Source organism: Triticum dicoccoides, chromosome 6A (genome assembly GCF_002162155.2).
Source record: "Triticum dicoccoides isolate Atlit2015 ecotype Zavitan chromosome 6A, WEW_v2.0, whole genome shotgun sequence".
Classification (NCBI taxonomy): domain Eukaryota; kingdom Viridiplantae; phylum Streptophyta; class Magnoliopsida; order Poales; family Poaceae; genus Triticum; species Triticum dicoccoides.
Genome location: NC_041390.1, coordinates 616,877,386 through 616,888,795, shown reverse-complemented (window position 1 = coordinate 616,888,795; position 11,410 = coordinate 616,877,386). Strand labels below are relative to the sequence as shown.

General features: G+C 44.6%; 1 protein-coding gene across 1 annotated transcript; it reads left to right on the top strand.

The window, feature by feature from the left end:
* Positions 1–2,558: 2,558 nt before the first annotated feature.
* On the top strand, positions 2,559–8,694 carry LOC119318530 (acetyl-coenzyme A synthetase, chloroplastic/glyoxysomal-like). Its single transcript, XM_037593093.1, has 18 exons — positions 2,559–3,249; positions 3,584–3,730; positions 3,817–3,972; positions 4,109–4,231; positions 4,318–4,486; positions 4,745–4,827; positions 4,956–5,057; positions 5,128–5,216; positions 5,333–5,423; positions 5,716–5,829; positions 6,598–6,674; positions 6,766–6,844; positions 6,953–7,021; positions 7,102–7,277; positions 7,389–7,445; positions 7,556–7,646; positions 7,765–7,863; positions 8,247–8,694. The coding sequence occupies exons 1-18, from the start codon at positions 3,040–3,042 to the stop codon at positions 8,430–8,432; spliced, it is 2,118 nt and encodes a 705-aa protein (XP_037448990.1). The 5' UTR covers positions 2,559–3,039; the 3' UTR covers positions 8,433–8,694.
* The last annotated feature ends 2,716 nt before the right edge of the window (positions 8,695–11,410 follow it).

Below are 11,410 nucleotides of genomic sequence, written 5' to 3'. Positions count from 1 at the left end.
AAAAAAAACAAAGAAACAAAAAGAAAAATAAAAGATACCAAAAATTCCAAGAAAGAAAACCAAAGTATAAAGAAGAAAACAAACCAAATAAAACCGTTGGAACAACAAATAAAATCGAAACATAATGAACAAAAAGATAAACCAAAGAAAAAACAATCGGAAATGAGAAGGAAAACCGGACTAAACCGATCGACAACAGCGACCCGACACGAACAAGTGAAGGCATCGAATTAAACAGCTAATGGGCCAGCACGTAGTCGTCCGCCCTTAGACGATTCCTATTAGGAATCGGTAAGGGCGAGACATAGCCCTGGTGGGTGATTTCCATTGAAAAAACTATGCCGTTGCCTTCCATTGGCCTTGGGCGGTGGGCCATAATGTGCCAAGTCTATTTGAGCTTCCGAGTAGTGTGGGAGCGCAATTGTAAGCGAAGTCCTCTTCAACTCCCGACCTCAAATGAGCTTGGGATGAACAGGAACATTCAAAAAAATGAAAATAAATTCAAAAAGTACCTTTTTTAGTCAACTTTGACAAATGTTCTGAGTTCTTGGAATTTTTCATTATGAAATGAGATACGTGGAAGTCATGGCAAAAAATAGTATTTCATAATGAAAAATGCTTTCAAAAATAGCATTGCCATAAAAGATCAGATTTCTTTGTTACTATTTTTTTTACATCAGGAAGCATTCAAGTTTGGGAGTAGATAGTGCGTGTCCGTTTGTAAGCTCAAACAAACAACTGTTAAACTTTTTGATGAATTAACGAGAAGAAATGTAAGCTCAAACAAACAACTGTTAAACTTTTTGATGAATTAACGAGAAGAAATGTCACTCACTTCCTCATGTTCTTCTTTCTTATCTCCACGTCTCAACTCCAATCCTCGTCCTCAATCCGTTGGTCATTCCTCGGCGAGGAAATTGCACTGCTAAATGACTCATGTGAAGCCATACTACTAAAAGTACAGTATTTCAGTTGTTGTTGTCGTGGTGGGCGATTGCATCTACTTTGCAAGTTACGATTTATTTCTGTTTTTGGTGTTTGTTTTGTCAAAGAACATGCTATTTGTAAGCATTATGTATCAGCTGTTTTCTCTCTTTGGTAAATTGTTGGTCACTATAATTCATGGCCAATTGACGCCTTTCTTAATTTAAAGACAGACTTGTCTTGAGCCTTTTTACAGCGTTACATAAATAGTTGTGTCCTTCTTAAGGAAAATATTGTTGTACGAAATTAGTGTGCTTCTTTTACAGTTTATAAAAAAGTAATGGTAGGTTTATAAACTTACTTTAAAAAAACAAAACTGTGGGACCGTTAGGTAGATCCGATCAATGCTTGGACTACACTCGCAACCTTTTTGTATACGTTAATGGTCTGATGACATTATTATCTTATCATTAGGCTGTTGAGTACATGAAAGAGACGCTTACAAACAGAGCGGTAGCTACATCTCACCGAACATTGTATGGTTAGTCCGATTTAATAAGAGGGTCACAGCCTTGGCATTGTTGTTGGTACTTCTGCTCCCATGTTATTGTTGTTGCGTGCGTTGCCGTCACATCGAACAAACCAAACCTCTATATAAAAAAAACATCATACTTATTTGTTTACTTACCTTGCTTTTTAATGTTTTTCGTATTAAAAAAGGTGTAACGCTGAATTATAAACAAAATTTCCATCAAAAACTTAGTATTGGGATGGAAAAACCAAGTGATATTTTCAAGGCGTTTGAGTGGAAGCTACATTTCTTATGAATTGTATTTAAAAGGAATCCGTAGGGAATTTTTTAATCCTACAGAACAAGCGAAAAATATATATTTGATCCTACAAACCAAAAGACCAACATAGCTAGAATTTTCAAAGTCCTCTATAATTTTCACGAAAATCATTTTAATCAAATAAGCCCCAGCTAAACAAAGGAACAACGAGCGCTCGTCGTGTGGTCGTTGCACAACTCACAAGTGGGCCATGTCACATTTCTCTGCCGTTATTATGTGCAATCATTCCACAACTTTTCAAATTTAAATAAGTGAAAGCGTGCGTTTTTCAGACCAACGACACTTTTTTTTCAATGGCACATTTTGAATTTCATATCCAACGGTTTAGGCGGAGCATGATAAGTGAGAGCAATGATGATCCCGGCCGCCCCGGATCTCCAACGACAGAGCAGGGTAAACCCCTTACCTACCGGCCAGTATGCAACATCATCAAGCTCCGTCGTTGTTGGTCATCCAGATAACTTTCCATTTCGAGTCTCGACGATGAAGGAGGATGGTCCCCTTACCCCGACGACCAACGGCGTAGCGCCCCCAAGCTTCGCCGCCGTTGGTTGCCCCGGTAAATTTCCATTCCTGGATCCGCCACTGGCGGCGAGGCGAGGGGATTGATTCATGAACCAATATCACAATATCAAGGAAGAAATGACCAATTATTCGGTGGCAAGTCACATCACGGCCTGAAAAGGATTTTTCTTGTGGAGTTGCTGAATCAATTCCAAACACGCCTGAAGCCGTCATGTCGTGGTCGCGCGCAGTTGCAACCCAGCCCAACGCAAGCCGCCCATCTCACCAACCCGCACGATCTCGCCCCGCGCCACCCGCCGCGGCTCCGGGTTCACGTGGAGCGGGTGCCGCCGCTGCCGCTGACCGGCGGCTTAGCTAAGCCGCCGGCCCGTCCAGCCGCGCGTCGCCACCCCGTACCTGCCAATATTTTACCAGTCGCGGTTGCGCCGGTCGCTATCCCCTCCGTGGCTGGCAGTGGAGAGTAGGGAAGTCAACACACGACTTGGCCGGTAGCCAGCAGCCAGCAGAGGCGGGGGAGGAGTCGGAGAAGGGAGGGTGGTGGGCGGCCAGTCGCCGCTCGCGCTCGGAGATCACCGAGAGATCGCTCTCGCCCTCGCTCAAAGATCGTTTATTTATACACCCATCGCTGCTGCCGCCCCCCGTCCCCCGCCCGGATCTGGATCTCACTGCACCTCCCACCCGCCCCCGCCCCGCCCCCTCCTCCGCCTCCCCGCCGCCGTCGCCGCCGCCTGGGCCAGCCATGGGCGCCGCTACCGCGGGCCAGCAGGCGGGAGGGACCCCGGACAAGCTCCGGCACGTCGAGTCCATGTCCGAGCGGCCCTCCGGCGCCGGGTCCATCTCCGGGATCAGCGCCGTCGTCCTGGGCGAGTCGCTCGCCGACGAGGAGCACGAACTCGTCTTCCCCAGCGCCGAGTTCTCCGCCACCGCACTCGTCTCCTCCCCCCAGCAGGTACATACATATATACGCACGCACGCACCCACTCTGCTCCTCGATCGCTCGCTCCATATGGCTCGCTTGCTGTCAATCAACCGCGGCGCTTGCTTTAGTTCAGCACAAAAATGTCTTGTCCTGATCATGATCAAGACAAGCCCGGTGCTCGCTAAAAGTCAGTCGGACAGGGACATTGCTGATTTTATGTTCTACCGACAGATCGTACACAGAGATAGCAACAGTGCTAGGATGCATTCGTCTTGATTTTAGTGCTTCATTTCCTTTCTTGCTGCGTTTCGGTCTGATGATTGTGATGCCTTAAAGTTGTGATCTCACTTGGTGTGTGTTTCAGTACAAGGAGATGTACGAGAGGTCCATCAAGGACCCGGCCGGGTTCTGGTCAGAGATCGCCGACGCCTTCTACTGGAAGGAGAAGTGGAACCCCAGCGAGGTCTGCTCCGAAAACCTCGACGTCAGCAAGGGCCCCGTCCACATCAGTGTAGGTGTCTTCTGGTGATGGCTGTTGTCTGAATTTAGCATTTCTGGTGATTGCGAATCATGTGTTGGTTCTTTGGTGTTGTCCAGTGGTTCAAAGGGGGCAAAACCAACATATGCTACAATGCCGTCGACCGCAACGTCGAGGCTGGGAATGGGGACAAGATTGCACTGTACTGGGAGGGCAATGAGCCCGGCCAGGATGGGAAGCTCACCTATTCTGAGCTCGTGGAGAAGGTTTGCCAGGTAATTATGCATATGCCTATATCTGGTTGTTTTGTGAATGGACAGTAAATGTACCAAGGGATGTAAATGCTCTTAGTATTAGAGGTTTGGGGAAGGTGCTGAATCTGAATTTGTTTTGTTTTATGCTTTCTGCTAGCTTGCAAATTACTTGAAAAGTGTTGGTGTCGGCAAGGGGGATGCTGTGATCATCTACTTACCGATGCTGCTGGAGCTTCCCATTGCCATGCTTGCATGTGCGCGTATCGGTGCTGTCCATTCGGTAAGCACTGCACTGCAAGCTCCATTTGTTATCCTGGTTGGTCCTGTTCCCGTTTATGATGCGATGCACCCCAAATTTCCCTTCAGGTTGTGTTTGCTGGCTTCTCTGCGGATTCGCTGGCCCAAAGGATCGTTGATTGCAAGCCTAAGCTTGTGCTCACTTGTAATGCCGTGAAAAGGGGGCCCAAGCCCATTCTTCTCAAAGACATAGTGGATGCTGCTCTGGTGGAAAGTGAGAAGAATGGATTCTCTGTAGGTATGTACTAGGATCGACTTTTATATTGCATAGACAATTTGAGCTGTTGTTGGGCTTCCGTGGCAGCACTCACGCTTGCCATCACGGGGTTTAATGTTGTGTTGTGAAAATTAGGTTCAGATCCATATATTGTCAGTGGTGGACAATGGGATCAGTATTTATGATGACTTACAGATCATTGGCAGATCCATATATAACTGAATGCTGTCAATATGTGGTTTGCTGATTTTGACTAGTCACTACTGTTGTGCTGAGCAGGTATTTGTTTGACATACGAAAACCAGTCAGTAATGAAGAGGCAAGACACAAAATGGCAAGCAGGAAGGGATGTTTGGTGGCAGGTGCATTTTTTCCCCTTCAACAGCAACTTGTCAACATTCCAATATGCATCCTGTATTTCAGGGCAGGCCTGCATCCTCAGATAACAGCAAATATCAATTAACCATTGTTCCTTGGACATAACTTTCAGGATGTTGTGACCAACTTTCCTACCAAGTGTGATGTGGAATGGGTGGATGCGGAGGATCCATTGTTTCTTTTGTACACGAGTGGCAGCACTGGAAAACCAAAGGTATTAAGCTACACTAGATTATCCTGTTGTCAAGTTACCCGAGTATTAATCTCTGTTAATAAATTTGAAGGGTGTTATGCATACTTCTGGGGGCTATATGGTGTATACTGCAACAACATTTAAGTATGCATTTGATTACAAGCCAACAGACATATACTGGTAAACAGAAGATTTTGTTTTTGACTTGTATGAATATAAAGCATGTCCTTTGTTTGGGGAACTACTAATAGAAATTGCTGTTTTCCCTTATACCTTCCGTTGTTTGTTGGCATCAGGTGCACTGCAGACTGTGGTTGGATTACTGGACATAGCTATGTGACATATGGCCCACTCCTGAATGGAGCTGCAGTTCTTGTTTTTGAAGGGGTATATATTTCTAAAAGCTTTTCTAGTTAGGATATTGTGAAGTTATGTCAGCTCAATACAAATTTGATGAATGAAAGAAAATTCAGTGGTTTTATTTTTCGGGGTTGTCATTATGTTTGATGTGTCCTTTTGTTTGACAATTCATAACACAATCCACTAGACTTTTATGTTTAAGAAATTGTACTTGTTGTATGTATTTCTTAAAACTCAATTTGTTTGCTTCGATAATTTTTGTGGGGCTTGATTTTAGTTGTACTATGCCTAAATATGCCATTGAATCATGTACATGTAGACTCCGAACTACCCTAATGCTGGTCGGTGCTGGGACATTGTGGACAAGTACAAGGTGTCAATATTTTATACCGCACCAACACTCGTCCGTTCACTCATGCGCGATGGTGATGAGGTATGCATGATGTTCTTTAAGCCAGCTCCCAGTAATGTGAACAAGCCATTGATGCTGGATGGCATTGTGTTTAAGACCCCTACTATGCTCAAGTCTGTCAATCTGGTTGTCTTGAATGGAGGGAAGAACTATTCACTATTCTAAGTCATCTAATTAAAATCTTAAATGATTGCAAATCAACCATCAAGTTCAATATTCTCTTGATTTTTACTGTTTACTAAATCTCAACATTTGCCGGACAGCTGGTTCTAGTGAACATGAATTGAACTGTCCGTTGGTTGTTGGAAGCGTGTGCTTTGGAGCTTGTCTGCTTTTATTTCGATATATCTGCATCTGACAACCCAGTCAACCTAACATAACATACCAATAGTTCACTCACTGCTTATTACATATGTAGTTACTTAAGTTGCTAAGAAGCTCATATGACTTAACAATCAGAAGATTCTCGAGCCGTTTCTACTGTGCAAAACTATTAGATTTAGTGATTAATCGATAAACACTTGTTCTCCAAGATTGAGCTCTTAACTATCGGATTCCATGAATTTTTTTACGGAACAACTACAGCGAGCTATTTATTGCCAATGATGGTTGGAAAGAATCCAACCAGGAGACTACAAATATGACACACTGGAAATAAAACACACTGGCTGTAATATGATTTGGATAGCATAAAAAACATTCATAGTGGCCACTCTGTAAACCTTTTTTATATGTATGTTTGGTGTGGATGTTGCTTTTTTTTACTTATTGCCTGATATGCTTTTGCAGTATGTTACACGCTACTCTCGAAAATCTCTCCGAGTCCTGGGAAGCGTTGGTGAGCCAATTAATCCTAGTGCATGGAGGTACATGGATAATTTATCAAGTGTTAAAGAGTAATACTATCCAGGGACACTTATAAGAGGTTGTTCTCATGCGTGTTTTACTTCATTTTAGATGGTTCTACAATGTTGTTGGGGATTCAAAGTGCCCCATATCAGATACTTGGTGGCAGACTGAAACTGGTGGCTTCATGGTAAGTGCCTCTTAAAAGCTGACACTTCTTCTCAATTTCTTTTTCATGGGGCGATAAAGTGACTGATCTTGAAATTAATATTTAAACTGTTGTAAATGCTCTCTGCAGATGACTCCTTTACCTGGTGCCTGGCCTCAGAAACCGGGTTCTGCAACATTTCCTTTCTTTGGTGTGCAGGTAAACGCAATCTATCTGTGAAATACAGAATACAGCCATGCATTTTATCTAATACTCATTACTATTTGTACGGTTTACAGCCGGTCATTGTTGATGAGAAAGGACAGGAGATTGAAGGAGAATGTAGCGGATATCTTTGCATTAAAAAATCATGGCCTGGGGCTTTCCGGACCCTCTATGGAGATCATGACAGATATGAGACCACATACTTCAAGCCATTTGCTGGCTACTATTTTACTGGTGATGGTTGCAGCAGGTAACTTGTTGAGTTATTTCCATCAACAGGGCATGAGATCCAAGCGTATTTCAGTTTTACGCAATATAGATTACCTCTCTAACAGCGCAGCAAATAATATTTTCATGTCAGGGACAAAGATGGTTACCACTGGCTTACTGGAAGAGTAGATGATGTTATCAACGTTAGGTAAGCTGCTTATTTGGTTTGTTTGCTATTTGCTAGAGTTTAAGTTCAGTATGTGGCTGTTGAAAATTGTTATGCTAGAACTGAGTTATCTTGCACATTTGAATATGCAGTGGGCATCGAATTGGCACAGCAGAGGTTGAGTCTGCTTTGGTTTCGCATCCACAGTGTGCAGAGGCCGCTGTTGTTGGTGTTGAGCATGAGGTATGGCCCACCGATAATCTAACCTTCCCTGCACTTCTGTTATATTTTCTATCCCATCATATACAGTTCTTATTGTCATATTATCTGCTTCAAATTTCTAATAAAAGAAGTACTTCAGGTCAAAGGTCAGGGAATATATGCTTTTGTAACTTTGGTGGATGGCGTTCCTTACGGTGAAGAACTACGAAAGAGCCTCATAGCAAAAGTCCGCACTCAGGTATTTTCGTGATACTTTTGGATGTTTCACATCTTCCGTTCTAAAGCGAGTTACACTATCAGAAAATAAAACTCCGCCTTTACATGGAAGTATGCGATCCCATGCTTAAAATTTGTCTATTCAGCATGCCAAAATTGTGTAGAACAAAGTGAGTTCTGATAGATTGCGAATGTTCCCAATTCACCAGCTACTATAACGAGGCCTGTAGTTCAGGCAAATTAGTTAACACTCTTTGTTAGCCAGATGAAACATGCTCCAGATTAGCTACTGTCAATCTTATGCTGGCTAGGAAGACATAGCAAAGAATTAAAACATGGGCAACTGAGCTCCTTCAATGCTGTTTGCTGCCTGTCATTCATGCGGGTTTTTTTCCTGCGTGTCAGATCGGGGCGTTTGCAGCTCCAGACAGGATCCACTGGGCGCCGGGGCTCCCCAAGACCCGCAGCGGCAAGATCATGCGCAGGATCCTGCGCAAAATTGCCGCGAAGCAGCTGGACGAGCTCGGCGACATAAGCACTCTCGCTGACCCCGGCGTCGTCGACCAGCTGATCGCGCTCAAAGATTGCTAGGATGTAAAGCAGTTATGCGACTGTTTTTTCCCCTATGCGGTTATGTGGTTGGTAGAAGGTTGATTTTAGTGCTCGCTAGTCCTTTTAATCAGTGCGATTTTCTCCTGAGGCTAGTGAGCTGCAGCGTGGTGTAATGTAATGTTCTCTCCTTGTGTTTCACTTTTGTAAACTTGTGTATCACATATCCGTAGAGTTCCGTGAATGTATTGATTGGCCGAAGAAAAATACGTCAATAAAGGAAATGTCAACTGTGTTAGGTTTTTTTTGTAGAAACAAGTGGTGTTTTCTCAAGTCTGGTTTAAAAAAAGGGAGCGTGTACTGATTAAGCAGCTGAAAATGTCTTTTGCGTCGGTCACTTTTCCCAGGACCACTTGATCTTGATCCAACGGCCAAAAACACATCAGGGCACTATTCATCTTCAACCTCACCCCCTTCCTCCCATACAACCGCCTGCCTGCTCTGCCCCTCTGCTTGGCACCACCACCTGCGGCCGGCGGCGCTCTGCGCATGTCTCACGGCACAACCCTCCCCCCATCCCTTATGCTTTTTCTATGACTTGTTGGCTATGTGCATTTGGTTATGTAAAGGCCACATATTCACCCGTCGCAGTTGTGTCATTCGATATAACATTTGAATGAAAAAAGGCCCTTTATAAAAAAAATCACAGTTTATACTATATGAGCATCATGGTGGAAAATCGCAACGGGTGAGTGCACAAGTTCCTTCCTAGTCTCGGCGCACTAAATCTTAGCTCAACACAAACAAGGAGATATTTCGTGGAGGATAAAAACAATGAGGAGATAATGTACGCATGATGTTAAAAAAGGGAGATAATGTACCACCCGAGGTGTGACTCACCCTTCCAATGAAAACCAAACCAACGCACTATAGAGCTTAGCTTTCAACTCCATAATGTCCTACACATTCCCAAGCCAACAAACATATATATACCTTGCACTCGATGCCACAAGGATTCATGCACATCACGGTGTATGTTAGATATTGCCAACGCGCGTGAGCTCACACTCACCGAACACACAAATGGGGCGCGCCACCACCTGCCTGGCCACCTTGTTGCTCGCCGTCACCTTTCTGTTTGCCTCCGCCGCCACGAAGTCGCTTACGGCCATGCAGACGGACCAGGCGGGGACTAAGAGCGGGTCCACCCTGCCGGCGCACTGCTGCAAACAGGAGGAGAAAGCGGTGGCCAAGCCTCAGCTTGTTGTTGGCGATCTAGTGGACTTGGCATCAGCGGAGGAGCAAGGCCAGAAGCCTAGCCCTCACCGGAGTAACAAAAAGAAGATCCACCACCACCACCATGACGACGACGACGACGATGATGATGGTGGTGGTGGTGGTGGTGATGATGATGATGATGGCGGCGACGACGACGACGATGATGGTGGTGGTGGTGGTGGTGGTGGTGATGATGATGATGATGGCGACGACGATGACGACGACGATGATGATGGTGGCGATGATGATAATGATGATGGTGGCGACGATGATGACGACAATGGCCGATCCCACTCGGACCACGACTGTGACTCGGGCTCTGACTGTGATGGTGATGACGCTAACTCAAAGGGCAGGAAGAAGAAGCCCTCAGCTCCAGAGAAGAAGGGAGTCCTGGGAGGTAACCGGTAAGAAGAACGACAAGCTGCCTAAAGTGACAATATATATGGGCGTGCGAGCTTCCATCGCCCTTCAAGTCATTACTTGCTTCAAGATCATGAGAGCGAGCTTATCTTTAAACATGTATTAGCCATAAAACTCTGTACGCGCATGCACTTTAAAGTTATGTATCTGGCTATAGCCTACAGACAATGAAGTCCGCATACAAATAAGCGCATCACACGGTATTAAACTCTCTGTTTCTGAATATAAGATGTTTTGGCAGTTCGATCAAAGGTCTTGCATTTAGAAATGAAGGCAATGCCTACTATGTGCACGACCAACATCAGGGAGTTGTACTGTAGTGGCAACCGTGTTAAAGGAAAACGCCAATAAAGAAAAATGTCAACCATGTTACACTTTTTTTTATTTTAGATTAGAAACAGGGAGTGTTTTGTCAAGGCTGGTCTAACAAAAAAGGCTCTAAATAGATGTGCTGTTTAAAAAAAAAGTTTAAACAGTTTTTTTAGGGGTAGGTTTAAACAGATGGAGCAGCATGAAACAAAGCGAGTGAGCATACAGTACATTTTTTAGAACATGGTACAGACGCAGATGCTCATATATACTCGCATACACTCATCCCTATGAACACACACGCATACCCTATTATGAGCATCTCCGAGAGACTGAGCCGGCATATCATTTCAAGATTGACGAAGTCACCAGAGACGTCTCGACTGAGCATGTAGTGCATTTTTTTTTTGAGAATCGAGCATGCAGTACTTTTTGTTTAGATTTTTTTTGCGTCCAAACATACTTTTTTTATTGCTCAATAATGTTCATAGGCATACATCTCAAATTTGATGGGTTCAGTAGCCATACATGGCGTCCAAAACCCAACACAAAAACATGTTTGGCAAGGCTATGTGCCTCTAAATTTATCCCTCTACCCTCGAAAATGAAAGTACACTGATAAAACTGATTCAAGGTGGGGTTTATCTCCTTTACTACCGCAACATAATTTCCTCCTATTCTTTGATTGATGTCTCCAACCACCCCCTTGTTATCACATGCTATTTCCACATGCGTGAGTCCAAGATCCAGGGCCAGCGCCATCGCCTCCCGACATGCCAAAGCTTCAAGCGTCGCTGGGTCATTCATCCCCGGGATCTTCATAGCTGAGGAGCCTAAGTAGTGTCCCTGCGAGTCCCTGCAGACCGCGCTGATGGAGCCTTCAACAGCTGCCCTTGACACAGCTCCGTCCACTCTAATCTTTGCCACCCCGTGCGGAGGAGGAATCCAAGCTGGGCGTGACCTGTTTGGAGCTGCATGTAGCGGAGCAGCTTTCTGTTTTGGCTTGCACG

Bases quoted from the DNA above. Each gene is read 5' to 3' on its own strand.
- LOC119318530 (XM_037593093.1), top strand. From the start codon at position 3,040: ATGGGCGCCGCTACCGCGGGCCAGCAGGCGGGAGGGACCCCGGACAAG. The intron at 3,250-3,583 runs GTACATACATAT...TGTGTGTTTCAG, and splicing joins TCGTCTCCTCCCCCCAGCAG to TACAAGGAGATGTACGAGAG. The intron at 5,830-6,597 runs GTATGCATGATG...ATGCTTTTGCAG, and splicing joins TCATGCGCGATGGTGATGAG to TATGTTACACGCTACTCTCG.